Source organism: Procambarus clarkii, chromosome 65 (assembly GCF_040958095.1).
Source record: "Procambarus clarkii isolate CNS0578487 chromosome 65, FALCON_Pclarkii_2.0, whole genome shotgun sequence".
Taxonomy (NCBI): domain Eukaryota; kingdom Metazoa; phylum Arthropoda; class Malacostraca; order Decapoda; family Cambaridae; genus Procambarus; species Procambarus clarkii.
The window spans coordinates 19,139,737-19,162,372 of NC_091214.1; the positions used below are offsets into that span (position 1 = coordinate 19,139,737).

General features: G+C 45.7%; 1 protein-coding gene across 8 annotated transcripts in view; it reads right to left on the reverse strand.

Annotated features, from left to right (window-relative positions):
• Window positions 1-22,636, reverse strand: part of kcc (solute carrier family 12 member kcc) — a 364,064-nt gene that overhangs the window by 210,577 nt on the left and 130,851 nt on the right. For 4 of the 8 annotated variants that reach the window (XM_069309522.1, XM_069309520.1, XM_069309519.1 and 1 more), the window contains one exon: window positions 5,306-5,359. The exons of the other annotated variants lie outside the window; for them this stretch is intronic. In XM_069309522.1, the coding sequence (XP_069165623.1) occupies window positions 5,306-5,359 (54 nt within the window). The remainder of the gene's footprint in view (window positions 1-5,305; window positions 5,360-22,636) is intronic. 8 annotated transcript variants of the gene reach the window in all.

The following is a 22,636-nucleotide window of genomic DNA, read 5'->3' on the forward strand; positions in this document are numbered from 1 at the left end:
AGAGTGCTGGGAAGACGGGACACCACGAGCGTAGCTCTCATCCTGTAACTACACTTAGGTAATTACCTAGTCCCAAGCACCAAGAAGATGAGAAAATAAAACATTATATATTATTATTAACAATATACTATTAACTAGGAATAAACCAAGGCCGCAGAAACCACGAAGACTTGCTAGATAATGTACACCTACACTAATGCTTTGAGAAAAAATAGAGTGGCACCGGAAATATGAGCCAGAACAACCGTGGACATCTTCAAGAGAAAACTGGACGGAGACGTTCCGGATCAGCCGGGCTGTGGTGGGTATGTGGGCCTGCGGGCCGCTCCAAGCAACAGCCTGGTGGACCAAACTCTCACAAGTCAAGCCTGGCCTCGGGCCGGGCTTGGGGAGTAGAAGAACTCCCAGAACCCCATCAACCAGGTATATGTGGGCCTGCGGGCCGCTCCAAGCAACAGCCTGGTGGACCAAACTCTCACAAGTCGAGCCTGGCCTCGGGCCGGGCTTGGGGAGTAGAAGAACTCCCAGAACCCCATCAACCAGGTATATGTGGGCCTGCGGGCCGCTCCAAGCAACAGCCTGGTGGACCAAACTCTCACAAGTCGAGCCTGGCCTCGGGCCGGGCTTGGGGAGTAGAACAACTCCCAGAACCCCATCAAGCAGGTATGTACAAGACACATACTAAGACGACCAGAGAAAGATATGCAAACACCGGAATTGGTGTATGAGGCGAAGGAAACAAATAGCAAAACAACTTGAACGTTTCACACTATCCCAACAAGGATTAGGAAGGGTATGTTACCTTGAGGTGCTTCCGGGGCTTAGCGTCCCCGCGGCCCGGTCGTCGACCAGGGCCCAGATTCACGAAAGCACTTACGCAAACACAAATACGAACGTGTACATCTTTCCTCAATCATAGACGGCTTTGGTTACATTTATTAAACAGTTTACAAGCATGAAAACTTGCCAATCAACTGTTATTATTGTTATAAACAGCCTCCTGGTGCTTCGGAGCTCATTAACTGTTTAATAATTGTAAACAAAGCCGCCAAAGATTGAGAAAAGATGGACAGATTCCTAAGTGCTTGAGTAACGGCTTCGTGAATCTAGCCCCAGGAATTCTTTATCCTGGAAAAAATGAGAGACCCAAAAAAATGAGAGACCCTAAACATGTTTTAGAGACTACCTGTAGAGACTGGTGTCATCCCTGACATACTTAAAACAGAGGAGATTGCGCCACTTCACAAAGGAGGTAGTAAAGAAGATGGCAAATATTATAGATCAACAGACAAGCATTTATCACTGATTAAAGCAGCGTCTGAGATGCTCTCGGACGCAGGTTCGAATCCTCGTCACGGCCCTTGTGGATTTGTTCATTTATAGATCAACAGCTCTAAGTTCACACATCAGAAACAATGCCTAATAACCCGATATACTGGATTTACCATGAGGATTAACAAAACAAATTTAACATAAATCTACTGAAAATTATTTAAGATAGGAATTCCCTCGTTACTAGTCAACCCGTTCTCGCAAATTCGTAAAGTCAATATTGACTTATTAACTACGTGCATAGGTGATATACTAAACATAATAGATACCCTTAAAAAGATTCATAGAAAACACCGACCTTAGCTAACCTTGTTAGTATCTTAAGATAAGCATCTTATTGCTTCGTAATTACAATTATTACTTAACCTATACCTATTATAGGTTAGGTAATAATTGTAATTACGAAGCAATAAGATGCTTATCTTAACATACTAAGTAGGTTAGGTAAGGTCGGTGTTTTCTATGAATCTTTTTAAAGGTATCTATTATGTTAAGTATGTCACCTATGCACATATTTAATAAGTCAATATTGACTTATTACATTTGCGAGAACGGGTTGCACTAGTAGTAGGCATCCATCAGTCTCAGGAGACTATGGAGTTGTGCTCTAGAGTGGCCTCACCAGGGCGCAAAGCCACGGTAGGTTGATATGGAAGAGAAGCTGTTACCCAGGCAGCAGGTCCCCCCTCTCCACGGCGCTGAAAGTCCCCAATGGAAAGGCGAACGCCAATACGATTGGTTCCAGCGCCGGCAGGAACTGTGACGGCGCTGCTCAGAAATGATCAGAAATTGAAGAGAAATGTGAAGGGAAAGCAAATAAGAACCTTAAGATCTAGTCGGGTATAATATTGCGCTTGCATCATTAATCAAGCCTTCAAGTTGCAAATAATGATTAATTACAATAAGCTGTGTAGTGTGAGAGAGAGAGAGAGACAGAGAGACAGACAAACAGAGAGAGACAGACAGACAGACAGAGAGACAGACAGACACCATTAAGGCAGCAGTTCTGGTCGACTAACACCACCTTCGTTAGCGGCAATGTTCAACGATAAATGTTCAATGTTGAGTTCAATGTTAAACACGATCTCGACCACAAGTTGCTACTCCGCCTCAACACTTAAACCACCTCATAATTGACGTCTCCAACCACTTGGGCAGGACGGTAGAGCGACGGTCTCACTTCATGCAGGTCGGCGTTCAATCCCCGACTGTCTAAGTGGTTGCGCACCATTCCTTCCACCCGTCCCATCCCAAATCCGTATCCTGACCCCCTTCCAAGTGCTATATAGTCGTAATGGCTTGGCGCTTTCCCCCTGATAGTGCCCTTCCCTTCATATATTTTGTACGTGTTGTTGTTGTCACAACATTATCAGGTGTGGGAGTAATTAGGGGGATGGTTGAGAGCAATTATAACCGTGGACAATATAGAGGCCCCGGTAACTACTTTACAATTTACAAGTCTAACTTATTCATAAGTGATAAATGTGGTGTCTGATAATTACTTGGGAATGACTACACCATACCACAATCTTTACACCACCACACCACAACCAACCACTATACCACCACTACACCATCACTACACCACCACCACCACACCACAACCAACCACTATACCACCACTACACCACCACTACACCACCACTACACCACAACCAACCACTATACCACCACTACACCACCACTACACCACAACCAACCACTACACTATCACACCACGACATTCAACCATCACACCGTAATCATTACACCACACCATCACACTACACCACAACATTCAACCATCACACCACACCACAACCACCACACCCCAACCACACCACACACCACCACACCCCAACCACACCACCACAACCACACCACAACCACCACACCACAACCACCACACCACACACCACCACACCCCAACCACACCACCACAACCACACCACAACCACCACACCCCAACCACCACACCCCAACCACCACACCCCAACCACCACACCCCAACCACCACACCACAACCACCACACCACAACCACCACACCACAACCACCACCCCACACACCACCACACCACAACCACCACCACACCACAACCACCACCCCACACACCACCACACCACCACCACACCACAACCACCACACCACAACCACCACCCCACACACCACCACACCACAACCACACCACACCAAGCGACCAAGAAAGATGAAGACATCATCCTCATCATCTCAATCTCTCACCTTTAAACTTAGACTTCGGGGACGTTCAATAGATGGCGCACCTGGACATGTCCGACAAGATTCCGAACTCGACGCCCCTCTGAACATCCTTTGCGATACCTTTACAACGTAACACAAACCAGCCTATCTTCTCACCCATACTGGAATCACTTCTATTCATCTAAACTGCTTAGCTTCGTTAGACTTGGCGTTTACAAATGAAGCCCGGGCTCATTTAAGGCCCCTGGTTTCTTTGTTAAGTTAGTGAGGAAGGCGGGCGTTGATAGAGCATGAGGATAAATACACGAGTCTCCCCCAGTCTGTGGAGAGAAAACGAGACAAAGAAAGTGGGAACGCCTTGGCGGTCCAGTTTTCTTTGACGGAGATGGCTGCTATGAGTCACTCTTATCTTTCAGCAGTCTTTACTATTAATATTATACGAGGTATTCTGCCGCTTTCGCCCAATAGAGTTCAATTAATGCTACTTTAACCATTTTCACAGCAATTGAATGGGTGATAAGCCAATCACACTCCAGTAAATCTAACCTAATGGGAACCAAACAATGTAAGTGGAACTAATCAAATCATTCCCCTGTAAACAGTGTAAACAAAAATAATAATTTATGAAAACTAGTATGTCATGAAGGCATTCATACCACTGGTGCCTTTTATGCCCGAATCGCTGTGTATTAGTGGCTTTAGGTACTGTATGTACTAAGCTTTATCTATATATAAATGCCCAAAAACGCTTTGCTTAATAGTGGCTTTAGGCACTGTATGTACTATATCTATAAATCTATCAATTTTTGTAAAACCTCTTGTACGAATGTACTTTTACCTGAATAAACATTTGGATATTTTGAATTTTAATTTTTGAGCACCAGGGGACTCGTGTTCTATGTCAAGATATTCTACAGCTAAAACTGCGTTAGATTTATATATGTATATATATGCCCGCTATAAGATAGTGAGTGTATCTTGAGGTTATCTTGTGATGTTTTCGGGGCTTTTTAGTGTCCCCGCGGCCCGGTCCTCGACCAGGCCTCCACCCCCAGGAAGCAGCCCGTGACAGCTGACTAACACCCAGGTACCTATTTTACTGCTAGGTAACAGGGGCATAGGGTGAAAGAAACTCTGCCCATTGTTTCTCGCCGGCGCCTGGGATCGAACCCAGGACCACAGGATCACAAGTCCAGCGTGCTGTCCGCTCGGCCGACCCGGCTCCCTACCGACCGTATGGTAATACTTTCTGCAGGAAAGTATGGAGAGTTAGTGATGGCGCTTAAGTAAGGTCTTTGGGTAACTAACTAAAACACACTTTATGTAAGTACCAAGTCAACTCACGTTCAGCTGTGCCAACCACCCTCCCCCCCCCCCCACTCACCACTACAACTTGACTCATTCTATAATATCAACCAAACTCAATACAGTTAAACCAACCCAATTCACCTTAATTAGTACCAACCCAACTCTCATGCAGAAATACCAACCATATTCAGATGCAGTAGTACCAACCCAACTGGCATGCACCTGGTGCCAACCATCACAATACGGTGATACCAACTAAATTCTCAGTGCTAATACCACCTCTCACAAAAGTTAAACCAACCCAATCTAGCGTTTACGCAGTGATTCCAAGTTATAATATTAACAAAAAAATCTACGGGAAAAACAATGTTTCCACGCCAACACATGCAGACAACATGCATTATTACCAACCCAACTGTCAGCCAAGATAAACCCACAACAGGCAGTAGGATCAACATATTCACCTTTTTTCTTGGAGGACTTGCTCTTAGGCCGTTCAGGAATGAGCCCGGTGGTGTCTGAAATAGAATCATCGGGTTTAAGGTGAGGTGCGTGCTTTAAAGGACTTCCTCTGGTGGCAGGAACATCAACTACGTCAAGTTATCAACTCGGGGACAAGAACTAGTAGTGTAGGCTAGTACTAGTACTAGTGTAACTAGTAATATAAGCGCTACACTGACACTACTCAATATAAGCAAGCGCAGCAAAGCACTCGCGCAGACACAGCAACATTTGCTACAATGATAACTGGAGCATTACACTGATAACTATGGCATTATATAGGTAACTATGGCATTATATAGGTAACTAGGGCACTATATAGGTAACTAGGGGCACTATACAGGTAACTGGGTCATTACATTGATATCAAATGCACTATGCTGGTAACCGATACGCTATACTAATAATTAATCAACTTTTCTGATACCTAATACACTTACTGATAACTGATATGCTACACTGATACCTAATGCAGTAAACTAATAACTAACACTCTTTACTAATAACTGATTCATTACACTGATAGTGCAAAACACTGCAATTTATATATATATATGAATATATATATTCACATACACAAGACGACCAGAGTTAAAAAATAAGGAGTACAGCCAAAGGATTTTCAACTCTTGGGGTCTATATCAAAGGTAGATCGGGGAGAGTGGGAAGCTGAGACAGTTATACAAGAACCAGCCCTGGGAACTGGGACCCCTGGGAGTGCGAGAGTGTGCACTCATCGCAGACAAGGAAGGTCAGACAAGAAAGGTCAGACAAGGAAGGTCAGACAAGGAAGGTCAGACAAGGAAGGTCAGACAAGGAAGGTCAGACAAGAAAGGTCAGACAAGAAAGGTCAGACAAGGAAGGTCAGACAAGGAAGGTCAGACAAGGAAGGTCAGACAAGGAAGGTCAGACAAGGAAGGTCAGACAAGGAAGGTCAGACAAGGAAGGTCAGACAAGAAAGGTCAGACAAGGAAGGTCAGACAAGGAAGGTCAGACAAGGAAGGTCAGACAAGGAAGGTCAGACAAGGAAGGTCAGACAAGGAAGGTCAGACAAGAAAGGTCAGACAAGGAAGGTCAGACAAGAAAGGTCAGACAAGAAAGGTCAGACAAGGAAGGTCAGACAAGGAAGGTCAGACAAGGTCAGACAATATGTAAACAAAAAGACACTGACAGGAAAGCAGGAATTAAGGAGTGGAACTAGTGAAGAGGGAGGAAGAACAGGGAAGATAATGAGGAAATTAATAATATCACTCAAAACATATGCGAGAATGCCTCGATAAGTATTATTCAGGGTAATGAGAAATAAGATTATCAAAGTTATCCTTATCAAGCAGATGTGTTAGGAAGAGGTCTACACAGAAAATCCGAATGAATATATTTTCTTGGTTAATCAATGACACGTTTGGCAAGAGTACTGTATAAGATTTATGTGCAGTTTTTATTACAAAATTATGTTGAGAAAGCATTTTTACAACTATGCATTTTTGGTTACACAGTTCATGACCCTTGTGTCTGATTTCTGCACTCTTTCTCCTCCCATGTTCCACTTCCCATGAAGGATCTTGTACAACTATCCCAGCCCCAGACTTGCCTATAATAAAGGCCCTCAGAGGCTTGAAATCACTATGGCTGTACTCTTCATTTTGAAAATGTTTTAGTCTTGTATGTATAATAAATAAAATGCACATTCAAAATTATCTATAGCTAAATACAAAAAAAATATCAGCATAATAGCAATTTATAACAAATATTTTAAAAAATGAAATAATAATAGCACAATAAATCAAATGCATTTAAAACTATATTTCATATGTTTAAAATATATATATATAATGTCACAGTTTAAAACTAATACAAGGTGCATCTAAGATAGGCGATATAAAGCAGCAGACTTAACAAAAGTCTACTTACCTTACAGGTGACCTGGGGATCATCCCCCCCCTTCCCCTACTTACCTTACAGGTGACCTGGGGATCATCCCCCCCCCTTCCCCTACTTACCTTACAGGTGACCTGGGGATCATCCCCCCCCTTCCCCTACTTACCTTACAGGTGACCTGGGGATCATCCCCCCCCCTTCCCCTACTTACCTTACAGGTGACCTGGGGATCATCCCCCCCCCTTCCCCTACTTACCTTACAGGTGACCTGGGGATCATCCCCCCCCTTCCCCTACTTACCTTACAGGTGACCTGGGGATCATCCCCCCTTCCCCTACTTACCCTACAGGTGACCTGGGGATCATCCCCCCCCCTTCCCCTACTTACCTTACAGGTGACCTGGGGATCATCCCCCCTTCCCCTACTTACCTTACAGGTGACCTGGGGATCATCCCCCCCCTTCCCCTACTTACCTTACAGGTGACCTGGGGATCATCCCCCCCCCCCTTCCCCAACAAGACTGGGGTCATGACCTGAAATCTAAACTACCTAGGCTATACTTTTCATTCATTTATAAATATAGGATATCTTGAGGTTATCTTGAGATGATTTCGGGGCATTTTTAGTGTCCCCGCGGCCCGGTCCTCGACCAGGCCTCCACCCCCAGGAAGCAGCCCGTGACAGCTGACTAACACCCAGGTACCTAATTTACTGCTAGGTAACAGGGGCATAGGATGAAAGAAACTCTGCCCATTGTTTCTCGCCGGCGCCTGGGATCGAACCCAGGACGACAAGTCCCACGTGCTGTCCGCTCGGCCCAACCGGCTCCCCGGCTAGGTGGCTATAGTTTCTTCACTGTTCACAGGCAGGACTTGTGGGGGAGATGGTCCTGAAGTTTGTCAAGGTCGTCCTGTAACTAACTTGCTACAGTTGTCCTCTGTTTTTACATTAGTTACGAGTCCGTAAGGCGAGATGGTACATTCCTTGGGTACGTCTTGCCTTGTTACGCTGCGAGGAGCTGCGTCTGACGAGGAACCACAGCCCCGTTGATCCAAGTTCAATTGGCTTCGTTCTCGACTCACAATCGGGAATTCCGGGTTAGAATCCCGGGCGGGAGAGTAATAATTGGGCGTTTTTCCTGTCACTTAATGCCGTACATAGGTTCCCAGGAGTTAGGTAGTTGTGCGGTTGTATCATAGGCGGGGTCAGTAATTCCACCTTGGGGTGGACAGTAATACAAGGCTAACGTGTATGAATACACAGTGTTGGGGACAGGCAGCCAATGTATTATCATTAGTATTATTATAATAAACAGTAGTGGTCCAAGGACCGAGCCTTGCGGAACCCTATTTGGTACATTCCTTCAGCTCGCCACCTCCCTCCCTCTTTCATTCATTCCTTCCTTCTTTACCTTCTTCATTCTCTCCCACCCTCTCCCACCCTCCCTCTCTCTCCCTCTCTCCCTCCCTCTCCCTCCCCCTCTCCCTCCCCCTCCCCCTCCCCCTCTCTCTCTCTCTCTCTCTCTCTCTCTCTCTCCCTCTCTCTCTCTCCCTCTCTCTCTCTCCCTCTCTCTCTCTCTCTCTCCCTCTCTCTCTCTCCCTCTCTCTCTCTCCCTCTCTCTCCCTCCCTCTCTCCCTCCCTCTCTCCCTCCCTCCCTCTCTCTCCCTCTCTCTCTCTCTGATGGATAAGTTCTCAGGTAACCATGGGAGTAGAGATGGTTGTGGTGCGAGAGTGGTGGGTATTATACTGCTTGTGAGTGGATGTTACAGGTGGCGGGGTGGAGAATTGTGGTGGGTTTACTGGCTGGCTTTGGTATTGGCACTTGTCGTGGTAGTGGTGGTGGTATTGGTGGTTACTGGTAATGGTGGTAGTTAGTAGAGGTGGCGATGATTGCTCTTAGTGGTGATGGGTGTTGATAGTGGTGGTGGTTGCTAGTTAAGGACGGTAGTGGTTGATGGTTGTTGATGGTGGTGGTACGGATGTGGTAATTGCTAGTATTGCCAGTTAGAGACAACACCGAACAATACTTACCAAAAACCTAAATAAACCTAACTCTGCCAGAAACATCCATCCTAAGGGGGGGGGGATAACCATCAAACCCAAAACAGGGAACCCATAACTAGGATACCCAATTCACAGACCCGAATGAGAAACACAGACAAATGGACAGACTAACAAATTAAATTACACAGACTCGGCCTCGAACCCCGCCCCGTGAACGAGGTCATTTAGACACTTTGCACCTGTTGGCTGTATAAACTATACAACATTGTATACAATTACTCGTCATGGGGCCCAAATTTAAACACATCAATCATTATTCTTATTTTACACAAATGTGTGTATATAATTACCATCATTTTACTTACCATTAAAACATGTCGCTTTAAAGTATGGAAATGTGGACGTATCGTACTGACTATATATGACATATAGGAGACTATATGTGACATATAGGAGACTATATGTGACATATAGGAGACTATATGTGACATATAGGAGACTATATGTGACATATAGGAGACTATATGTGACATATAGGAGACTATATGTGACATATAGGAGACTATATGTGACATATAGGAGACTATATGTGACATATAGGAGACTATATGTGACATATAGGAGACTATATGTGACATATAGGAGACTATATGTGACATATAGGAGACTATATGTGACATATAGGAGACTTTATGTGACATATAGGAGACTATATGTGACATGTAGGAGACTATATGTGACATGTAGGAGACTATATGTGACATGTAGGAGACTATATGTGACATGTAGGAGACTATATGTGACATGTAGGAGACTATATGTGACATGTAGGAGACTATATGTGACATATAGGAGACTATATGTGACATATAGGAGACTATATGTGACATATAGGAGACTATATGTGACATATAGGAGACTATATGTGACATATAGGAGACTATATGTGACATATAGGAGACTATATGTGACATATAGGAGACTATATGTGACATATAGGAGACTATATGTGACATATAGGAGACTATATGTGACATATAGGAGACTATATGTGACATATAGGAGACTATATGTGACATATAGGAGACTATATGTGACATATAGGAGACTATATGTGACATATAGGAGACTATATGTGACATATAGGAGACTATATGTGACATATAGGAGACTATATGTGACATATAGGAGACTATATGTGACATATAGGAGACTATATGTGACATATAGGAGACTATATGTGACATATAGGAGACTATATGTGACATATAGGAGACTATATGTGACATATAGGAGACTATATGTCACATATAGGAGACTATATGTGACATATAGGAGGCCTGCTATTCGTTTCCATAATATTATATACAAAAACATAAGACTGCTTCTGTACGTGTGTGTGTGTGTGTGTGTGTGTGTGTGTGTGTGTGTGTGTGTGTGTGTGTGTGTGTGTGGGGGGGGGTTATGCCGTAATACGGATACCTTGCGGTTACTTTACGCGGTAAATTCAACTACCTTTAACCTTCGGACTAAACCAGACGTCAGAAACTCGTTAAGTCAGAATTATATAACTAGAGCTGATCTTCAACACGACTGATACGCGGTCAGTTCCCACTCTCTCTCAGCCCCTGACACACAAACACAGAAAACGGTGGTGACATTAAGGCTGACTAAACTAATGCAGTCTCCGTGGTGAAGTTGTAACGTACTCTTCAGGTTATCTTGAGATGATTTCGGGGCTTTAGTGTCCTCGCGGCCCGGTCCTCGACCAGGCCTCCACCCCCAGGAAGCAGCCCGTGACAGCTGACTAACACCCAGGTACCTATTTTACTGCTAGGTAACAGGGGCATAGGATGAAAGAAACTCTTCCCATTGTTTCTCGCCGGCGCCTGGGATCGAACCCAGGATCACAAGTCCCGCGTGCTGTCCGCTCGGCCGACCGGCTCCTCCGACCGGTTTGTAATGGTTTGTACAGTTTGAAGAGATTTTCAAATGATCAATTACAAACGATCTTAGTAGGATCATCAGGTGGGGTATACAAGGAGAGGGGGAGTAGGGAAGGGGCAAGGTGGAGGTGGAAGGGGGGAGTAGGGAAGGGGCAAGGTGGGGTGGAAGGGGGAGTAGGGAAGGGGCAAGGTGGGGGTGCAAGGGGAGAAGGGGAGGGGGGGAGTAGGGGAGGGGGGAGTAGGGAAGGGGCAAGGTGGGGGTGCAAGGGGAGGGGGGAGCGGGGGGGAGGGGGGTGCAGAGGGAGGGGGGAGAAAGGAAGGGGCAAGGTGGGGTGGAAGGGGGAGTAGGGAAGGGGCAAGGTGGGGTGCAAGGGGGAGGGAGAGAGAGCAAGGGCGCAGCTAATCCCCCAATGGAGAACATTAAGGTGACTTCCATCATCTGGGGATTACAGAGGAATTTTAATTAAGGGATGAGGCATTTTTCCTTCCCTTTCTTGTAAGGATTTTGTTGGGTGGGTCATTAATAACTGAGCAGCCTTCCTAGCTAGTTAGCCTCGCTAGCGTAATTAAGCAAACCACTCCTCCTCTATTACGAAATGTAGGCACAAAAAATGCAGCTATTCAATTTGTGAATATATTAATGACTTGTTATACACAAGGAATATTATTAATTAAACTAAAGACAAGAGACAAAAAATTAAAAACTAAATTTATATCTTCTTAAAAAAAGTTAAGTTGTGGCCGACATGATTGAAGTGTACAAGTGGATGATCATAATAAAGAGGATTTTAATAAGGTATTACATATATCAACACTTATTAGAACAAGAAACAATGGATATAAATTGCATAAGTTTAGATATAGAAAAGACCTGGGTAAATACTGGTTTGGTAACAGGGTTTTGAATTTGTGGAACTAATTATTGGTTAAAATAATAGATATGGGAACCCTTGATTGTTTCAAGCGAAGGTAAGATACTTATATATATATATATATATATATATATATATATATATAAATATATATATATAAATATATATATATAAATATATATATATAAATATATATATATAAATATATATATATAAATATATATATATAAATATATATATATATAAATATATATATATATATAAATATATATATATAAATATATATATATATATATATAAATATATATATATATATAAATATATATATATATATATATAAATATATATATATATATATAAATATATATATATAAATATATACAAAAAAAAATATATATAAATATATATATATATAAATATATATATAAATATATATATATAAATATATATATATATAAATATATATTATATATATATATATATATATATATATATATATATATATATATATATATAGTGAGTTTGGGAGGATATAATAAATAGGAGCTGCTACGTATGGACCAATAAGCCTTCTGCAAATTTCTTGATTCTTATGTTCTTATTTTTATATAGAAGTCTTAGGTGTTCCGCTGCCACAGTTCACTACCTCAGTAACTAAGTGCTTCCAGTCTACTCCTAAATCCAGGTCCTTAAGTCCCTAATCCGAGCCCCGAGCCCTAGTTTCCTCGTCGTCGTGTACCCCGTCAATCCAGCTTTCATTCATATCTCCCTCGCCCTCAATCCCCACATCAATTTCGGCATTCATCAATCCACCAGTTTTCAAGACTCGCATCCCTCCACACAATTAGTTTTACCTTGTACTTTCTCTTATCTCTTCCCCTTCTCCTTCCTTTCCCTCTCCTGACCTTTCTCCTTCCATATTCCATTATATATCTCTCCCTTTTTTAAGGTATCATCATCCTCCTCTCTTCACACTATGACCAATATGGTCAAGAATGCTAAACAGCAGTTTTTCAATTTGCAGCTAATTATATTTATTAAAGTCCAATGGAAGACATTATCTTTCCAGAAGGAAATTATCAGGAGAAAGCCTCAAGCCATCACGGCTATATAGCACTGTGAAGGAATCAGGATATGGGATGGAGGGAAGGAATGGTGCTCAATCTCTTGGACGGTCGGGAATTGAACGCCGACCTGCATGAAGCGAGACCGTCGCTCTACCGTCCAGCCCATGAGATAATAACACTGCTTCCAGAAGAGATAATGGCAGTTTTTTCCAGGAGAGAGAGAATCACTGTTTCAAGGAGAGGAAATGGTCATGTTTCCAGGTGTGGTAATGACAATATTTCGAGAAGTGATAAAGGCAGAGCGCTTCCAGGGGAAATGGTAGTGTGTTTCCAGGATAGATAATACAACCGTTCCAGTACAGTCTCAAGTGTCTCCAGGGAGAGACACTCGTCTCCAAAGACGAAAGAGAGAGAGAGAGAGAGAGAGAGAGAGAGAGAGAGAGAGAGAGAGAGAGAGAGAGAGAGAGAGAGAGAGAGAGAGAGAGAGAGAGAGAGAGAGAGAGAGAGAGGAGAGAGAGAGAGAGAGAGAGAGACAGAGCGACAAAGTCTCTGCCACATGTGTGACACAGAAGCAATAAAGGTGATAAAAACGATGGTGGGAGAGATACGAGAGACAGAAGAATGGAAGAGACGAGATTGGTAAAGATTGTGTGGTAGGGAGTGTAGTGTGGGGGGTGTACTCGCCTAGCTGTACCTGCAGGATCGAGCTCTAGCTCTCGGAACCTGCTTTTCTAGCCGCCGGTTGTCTAATACAATGACTCCTGACCTATTTCCCCATCATACCTATTTAAAGTTGTGGATTGAATTTGCCTCGACAACCTGCTACTTTAGGTCATTCCATTTACACTACCCTCAAGCTAAAAAGAAACCTTTCTAACATCTCTATGACACCTGAGTTTCAAGCTTCCATCCGTGACCCCTTGTTCTATTGGGCTTTATTATAGAACTTCCTCTTCATCCATCCTGCCAACTCCTTTAAGTACGTGTGTAGTATCACCCCCCGTCCGTCCTCTTTAGTGTCGTCAGGTTTAGTTCCTTCAGCTTCGCTTTTCGTACTTCATCCCTCGCAACACTGGGTCGAGAGTCTCGTTGCAATCTTCTACTCCACTATCCAGGTTTTTTTTTGGAAGTGGGTTCCAGGAAGGGGCGACGTATTCTAAAACTGGCCTCGCATAGGCCGTATACAGTGATCTAAAAGCCTCCTTATTCAAGTTCCTGAAGGATGTTCTGACGTTTAGGAGAGTAGAGTATGCGGCTGACGTTATATATATATATATATATATATATATATATATATATATATATATATATATATATATATATATATATATATATATATATATATGAGCCTCTGGTTTGGTGTTATGTCTATTTCCAAATCTTTTTCTCTGGACGCTATAGGGAGGTAGTTTCCCCATCATCGAGGACTGGCCTTTTCGGTCTAATTCCGTTACCTTACATTTGCTGGTGTTCAACTCTAGCAGCCATATCTCTGACCAGCTGTGCAGCCTGTTCAAGTCATCTTGGAGAATCGTACAATCCTGGTCTGTTTCGAACTCTTATCATTTACGCATCGTCTGTAAACGACGACATATCAGCTCAACTCCCAAGTCATTTACATAAATGAGGAATAGTATGGGTCCCAGCACTGATCCTTGAGGCACTCCGCTTGTTTTAGGACGCCAGTCCCTCTCCTCGCCCCTCAATGTCAGTCTCTGACACCTGTTGGGTAATTTCTTCCCCATGTTAGTGCGTTTTCACCTCTCTCTCGAGTGTATAGGCCATTATCAAATCGTGTGAAACAAGGGCATGATGCCCCTTGTTTGCAAACAAGGACATCACGTGAAAGGAACTCTGTTCATTTGTTTCTGCCTCGACTAGGAATCAAATCCGGGCCCTTAGAACTACAACCCCAGAACACTGCCCGCTCGGCTGCCAGGACCAGAGTGAGCGAGCGTGTGCGTGCTAACCTCGCCAACTTCACAATCGCTTCACACAACGTAGGATCGACAGAGGTTTCGAGCCTTCCGGAGAGAGTGGCACGGAGCGAAAAATAAAACAAACTATTTTTCTGAAGTTGCCAAAGGGCTCAACAGAGATTGGTATGTTCCGGGGGGAGAGTTAGGGGGGAGAGTGAGGGGCCAGAGTGAAGGATACGGGAGTGGCGGAGAGTGAGGGGAGAGTGAGGGGAGAGTGACGGGAGTGAGGGGAGAGTGAGGGGAGAATGAGAGGGGGGAAGAGGGGAATATTGAGTAAAGCAGAGTGAAGTACTGTTATATACACCATAACAACCTATCCGGTAAACTAAATTACTAAGTAGGCTTAAAACCCTCCAAACAGTATTCCCTCCAACAAAGGCGAGATAAAATTATCAGACTACATCTGAAAACTGTTTGAGGCAACTGGTCCAATACCTACTCAAGTCCTAGACAGGCCAGGAGGCTTGGAATGACCTCCAAATAGCCTCACCAAAATATGCAAATACAAACACTAAAAGATGAAGATGGGGAGGGGATAGAGGATGGGAAGGGGGGGGGGGATAGTGAGCAAGAGGCTGGGAAAGGAATATGAGGAGCGGAGAGATGGGTAGGGAAAGAGTAGAGCAAGAAAAATCTCATCATTTCTTTGCTGTTTAAATTATGGTAATCATACGGATGCTTATTCCCTGACCTGGCTTGGCCTGGCTTGGCTGCTGCTTTACTCGCCATCCTATCTGCCGTCTTGTTTATTTACTTAACAGCCTAGCCTGCCTGCCTGCCTGCAGGCAGGCAGGCAGTCAGCCAGGCAGGCAGGCAGGCAGCCAGCCAGGCAGGCAGGCAGCCAGCCAGGCAGCCAGCCAGCCAGCCAGCCAGGCAGCCAACACCCTCTTCTCTGCCATCCCACACTTGACCCCCTGGAACAAGCCTCGGCTTGACAGCAACGATTCCTTCCCAAACAAACAACTCTTATCAAGACAAAACTCACAAAGTCATTTTCTCATCTGAAGCCTCGACTGCTGCAGTCTCTCTTCCCACTCCTTCCGCGCTCCTCTGCCTCACTTTAGGCACTCTAGGTGAGGGAGACGGCGAGTGTGCGTGATTGATGGAGAGAGTGAGGGAGGGATTGGGCGAGATGGTGAGAAAGAGGGTGAAGAAAAGGTTGAGGGAAAGGAAGAGAGGGAGGGAGGGAAGGAGAAAGAGTGAAAGAGAGTGAGAGTGAGAGAGAGGGAGAGAGCAAGGGGAAGAGACTGTTAGCAAGACTGTTGTCGGCAGCATCTGGAGGCCAATTTGACCAATTACTACCTGGTTGATCCGCCATTTTCTGCAGGAACGTGTTCAATTTCCCCCATCAAATTTCAACCCTTATTTTAGGAGCATTTGGTTGGTTAGGCTCATAAGCCACGGGCCTCTGATGTGCATAGTGTGCAGAGGTGTCATAGGCACATCACAGATGTTCATGCAGTGTTCTGTGATGTGCCTATGACACCTCTGATGTTCATACAGTGTTCTCTGCTGTGCCTATGGCTCTTCTATTCTTCGCTGGGAATGTTCTGCACTTCCTACCATATCTTTAGCTTCAATAAAATGTTTTTGGTGTGTAGAGCGTTGACCTGACCTGTGAGTCTCGTCCATGTTTATCACATTAGATGTGGTACCCCTTGATGGGTCGACCCCAAAAGGTTGCGCCATTGAAGAGATGACAGCCCCCCCAAGAGTGCCACTCTGCCATCAAAAGATGCGTTTGGTGTATGTAATTTGATAATCTGTACCGTTAGCCGAAGGTAATATTCTGAACAGCTGAAAAAACTCTTAAGACACGTCTATGAGAGTCCACGATTCCCCTCCGCTAACGAGCCCGTCCTTAGACCAAATACATTACCACAAACCCTTCAAACCACCTGGATATTTATCTAGAGGTTTGTGAGGGGGGTCTGAAAGCATATTACAGTTCCAGTAATAGTCTACGTGTAAACTGGCAAGTAAACCTTTGTGCAAAACATGAGATTTTGGCTAAAGTTCTAACTTTATTGTATTATAAACAGTTGGTTTAAAATATAACAAAATATATTCTGAAAACGTTTTCTATAAAGAATTTGGTTTTCTATTAATGGAATTCTCGGGTACAGTAAAAAAAATGGAATTCCATATTTCATAGTAACATCAATAATACACCCAATTAACATATCTAAATGAAATGATACAAAATTTAACCAAAACTTAACCTTAAGTAACTTTAACGAAACCTAACCATGGATAGAGTAGATAATAGGAAATAATAACGATATTCTCAATCCATTCCTTTGAGCAGACTTCCTCCCCGGGGACAGGTTGCCCGTGACCCTGGCTAAGCTGGGGGAGGCACGCATTATTCTCTCGCCTCAAACATAGAACACACTAAAATAAAAAAAATAATATATATCTATTTATTGATACAGTTGTATGTAATATATATGTACAAACATGCCCCTCTTCCTATCTACTCTCCTTCCCTCTCCCCCCTCCCCCTCTCTTACCTTCCCTCACCTCTCCCTCAAACCCTCCCTTACTATACCCTCCCCCCCTCTCCTCCTCCTCCTTCCTGTCACAGCAGACTGTGTTAACGTGTTCTCACTTCTCAACTTTCTCTCCCTTCCACTCCCTCCCCCCCCCTTCCCTCTGACCTTTCCCCCCCTCCCCTGACCCCTTTGTCTCCCCTCCCTCTCCCCGGGGAGCTAATTCTGCGTGTGAACCTGTCCGTCTGTCTCTTATTCCATTATAATTCCCGCCCTCCACTTCCCTCTTCCGTGCTTCCCTCTCATTCCCAGCTCCCCTCCCCTCCTAGTTCTCCCCCATCTTCCTGCTTCCTTCCCCTCCTTCCCTCTTCCACCTTTCCTTCCTGCTGCCTCTTCCCTGCCAGAGGAGGAACCACACAGCAGCAGCCACCAGTGTCTGGGCCAAAACCAATAATCACATCTCACCTCATTCTACAATATATATATATATATATATATATATATATATATATATATATATATATATATATATATATATGAATGAAAACTCACACCCCAGAAGTGACTCGAACCCATACTCCCAGAAGCAACGCAACTGGTAACTACAGGGCGCCTTAATCCGCTTGACCATCACGGCCGTCAAAGGAAGTGATAGCCGAGGCTATTTGAGCCACTTCCCCGACGGCAACTCGGATGGTAATCTTGGGCATAGCATTTCACCAAATCACCTCATTCTTTGGGGCACACGTGAGGAACAACACGTGTGTTGTTCCTCACGTGTGCCCCAAAGAATGAGGTGATTTGGTGAAATGCTATGCCCAAGATTACCATCCGAGTTGCCGTCGGGGAAGTGGCTCAAATAGCCTCGGCTATCACTTCCTTTGACGGCCGTGATAGTCAAGCGGATTAAGGCGCCCTGTAGTTACCAGTTGCGTTGCTTCTGGGAGTATGGGTTCGAGTCACTTCTGGGGTGTGAGTTTTCATTCGCATATAGTCCTGGGGACCATTCAGGCTTGTTCGCATATATATATATATATATATATATATATATATATATATATATATATATATATATATATATATATATAATATAATATATATATATATATATATATATATATATATATATATATATATATATATATATATATATAAATCATTTAAATTACTTCATAAGCTATTAGATGACATTTGAGACGGATGGATGTGTTATTTTGAGATGTATTATGAGTTATTTGTTATATAAGATTACCTTCCAGAGGTGAAACTGTTAGTGGACGAGCGGTGACTTGCTCCCCGGCAGACGAGGCGGTCAGAAATAGAGGTGGTGGTGTGGGTCCGCGAGTCGAACCCAGAGATGTGATACACGTTCTTAAGTTGTCTCAGCTGTCAACCACAGACTGCCACAGTCAACCAGACTGTCAACCACATAAACAAGGGGGTGGGGGGGGGAGGGGTTCAGAGGTTGGATTAACAAGCATTTGGACTTTGCTAATGAGGACGGGCTGGCCAAACCCCTTGTTAATACATTGAAAACATGATGGTAACATGAAGCAAAAAGTGAGGGAGTGGGTCACTTGTTGATACCTGGTTGATGGGGTTCTGGGAGTTGTCCTACTCCCCAAGCCCGGCCCGAGGCCAGGCTTGACTTGTGAGAGTTTGGTCCACCAGGCTGTTGCTTGGAGCGGCCCGCAGGCCCACATATACCTGGTTGATGGGGTTCTGGGAGTTGTCCTACTCCCCAAGCCCGGCCCGAGGCCAGGCTTGACTTGTGAGAGTTTGGTCCACCAGGCTGTTGCTTGGAGCGGCCCACAGGCCCACATATACCTGGTTGATGGGGTTCAGGGAGTTGTCCTACTCCCCAAGCCCGGCCCGAGGCCAGGCTTGACTTGTGAGAGTTTGGTCCACCAGGCTGTTGCTTGGAGCGGCCCGCAGGCCCACATATACCTGGTTGATGGGGTTCTGGGAGTTGTCCTACTCCCCAAGCCCGGCCCGAGGCCAGGCTTGACTTGTGAGAGTTTGGTCCACCAGGCTGTTGCTTGGAGCGGCCCGCAGGCCCACATATACCTGGTTGATGGGGTTCAGGGAGTTGTCCTACTCCCCAAGCCCGGCCCGAGGCCAGGCTTGACTTGTGAGAGTTTGGTCCACCAGGCTGTTGCTTGGAGCGGCCCACAGGCCCACATATACCTGGTTGATGGGGTTCAGGGAGTTGTCCTACTCCCCAAGCCCGGCCCGAGGCCAGGCTTGACTTGTGAGAGTTTGGTCCACCAGGCTGTTGCTTGGAGCAGCCCGCAGGCCCACATATACCTGGTTGATGGGGTTCTGGGAGTTCTTCTACTCCCCAAGCCCGGCCCGAGGCCAGGCTTGACTTGTGAGAGTTTGGTCCACCAGGCTGTTGCTTGGAGCGGCCCACAGGCCCACATATACCTGGTTGATGGGGTTCAGGGAGTTGTCCTACTCCCCAAGCCCGGCCCGAGGCCAGGCTTGACTTGTGAGAGTTTGGTCCACCAGGCTGTTGCTTGGAGCAGCCCGCAGGCCCACATATACCTGGTTGATGGGGTTCTGGGAGTTGTTCTACTCCCCAAGCCCGGCCCGAGGCCAGACTTGACTTGTGAGAGTTTGGTCCACCAGGCTGTTGCTTGGAGCAGCCCGCAGGCCCACATACCCACCACAGCCCGGTCACTTGTGTCATCAGTCTTCCCTAATGTCCACGCTTGCGCTGCCTGTACGAGAGTTACAGTTACAGCCCCACGCTCCTGTGCCAGGTAAGTCCACTACGGGATCACCATAGCCCGTGCTACTTGCAACTTTTGCTTCCAAGTAGCTGAATCTTAACAACAACAGCATGTACGAGAGGTATGTGTCCTGGACACTAGGGTTCAGATACATAGTCGACATAACACTAACATGGAAATAAAATAGGTTAGGAATAATACATAATATATAGACAATTATGCGAGTCAACACAGGGCGCCTACACTGTCCTGTGCCAGCGACCACCACCCAGCGACCACCACCACCACCAGCGACCACCACCACCACCAGCGACCACCACCACCACCACCCAGCGACCACCACCACCACCACCCAGCGACCACCACCACCACCACCCAGCGACCACCACCACCACCACCCAGCGACCACCACCACCACCACCCAGCGACCACCACCACCACCACCCAGCGACCACCACCACCACCACCCAGCGACCACCACCACCACCCAGCGACCACCACCCAGCGACCACCACCCAGCGACCACCACCACCACCACCAGCGACCACCACCACCACCAGCGACCACCACCACCACCACCCAGCGACCACCACCACCACCACCCAGCGACCACCACCACCACCCAGCGACCACCACCCAGCGACCACCACCACCACCACCAGCGACCACCACCACCACCACCACCCAGCGACCACCACCCAGCGACCACCACCACCACCCAGCGACCACCACCACCACCCAGCGACCACCACCACCCAGCGACCACCACCACCAGCGACCACCACCAAATAGTAGGCAATAGATCAAATAGATAGACGTGATCAGCACGAATGGCTACAGTCAAGGCTTGCATAAAATGCGAAAAAGAGTATAGATTATCCCCATTACATTGAGTGCCAAGTCTATTCTTCGGCTGCCATAGCCAGAGTGCCAATATGTCAGATAATTTAATACAAAAATGGAATGAGAAAACACCTTTTGAATTCTGCAGACTTGAAACTGAAAAACTATTCCTGCAAATGACAGAGAAAATCCCCCGACTGCCTACTTGAAAATTCCAAAAGATTGCAAACAAATGCTACCCGACACAGAGGTACCTTACCTTGGGGTTAAATTGCGGTTACCTTGGGGTTAAATTGCGGTTACCTTGGGGTTACCTTGGGGTTACCTTGCGGTTACCTTGGGGTTACCTTGGGGTTACCTTGGGGTTACCTTGGGGTTACCTTGCCTTGATTCCGGGGGTCGGTAAAGAAAAGGTCATTTGTCCAAACAGAACCGTGTAATGGTTCAAGACGAACCGAAACGTCATCGTTTCTCCCTTTTCTGACTTGTGGTTTTGTCATCAGAACTGTGTAAAGGTTGTTCAACGTCCTCCCAGCAACTATAAGAAATATTGCCGGAACAACCGTGGACATCTTCAAGAGGAAACTAGATAGTTTCCTCCTAGAAGTGCCGGACCAACCGGGCTGTGGTGGGTATGTGGGCCTGCGGGCCGCTCCAAGCAACAGCCTGGTTGATCAGACCTCCAATCAGGCGGCCTGGTCAGAGATCAACCCACGTGAACTGATTCCCAGGTAAACAAAGTTGGTAGATATTAACACTGAAGTGACACTCGAAGGTAAGCGTCAGGTGACACTCGAAGGTAAGCGTCAGGCGACACTCGAAGGTAAGCGTCAGGTGACACTCGAAGGTAAGCGTCAGGTGACACTCGAAGCTGTGACTCTAGAGAAGAGCCAAGGGGGGGGGGAGAGGGAGGGGGGAGGTGAGAAGTGGGTCAGGTGGGCTGGAGGCCCAGCTCAGTACACACACTTCACCTACGGGCTCGCCATAGCCCGTGCTACTTGGAACTTTTGGTTCCAGGTAGCGAATCTTTAACAACAAAACACACTTCACCCTCAGCCGAAGACAGGCCTGTCCCCCCCCCCCCCTCTACATCTTGACAGACCCTTCAACATCCTGTCCACCGTCCATCAACATAACTCACCGTCTGTAATCATCTTGATCCAACCTCTCAACAGGGATAGACAGGAGAGAAATGATGACAGGGATGGACAGGATAGAGATGACAGGTGTAGACAGATGAGGACAGGGATAGACAGATGGGACAGGGTCTAGCCACACAGGTCAAGAGGTGTGGGAGGGCGAGGCCTTGTGAGCCGTTGATCAATACATGTTGTGAACACCTCTCTTACGGTGAGGAACACGGGAAGGGGGGGGGGAGTTGGGGGGCAAGAGGGGGCGATAGAAAGGAGAGAATGGGGGGTAGGGGGCGGGGGAAAAAGAGCAGGGGGTGTAGGGGGAAAAAAGGAAGATAGCTACAG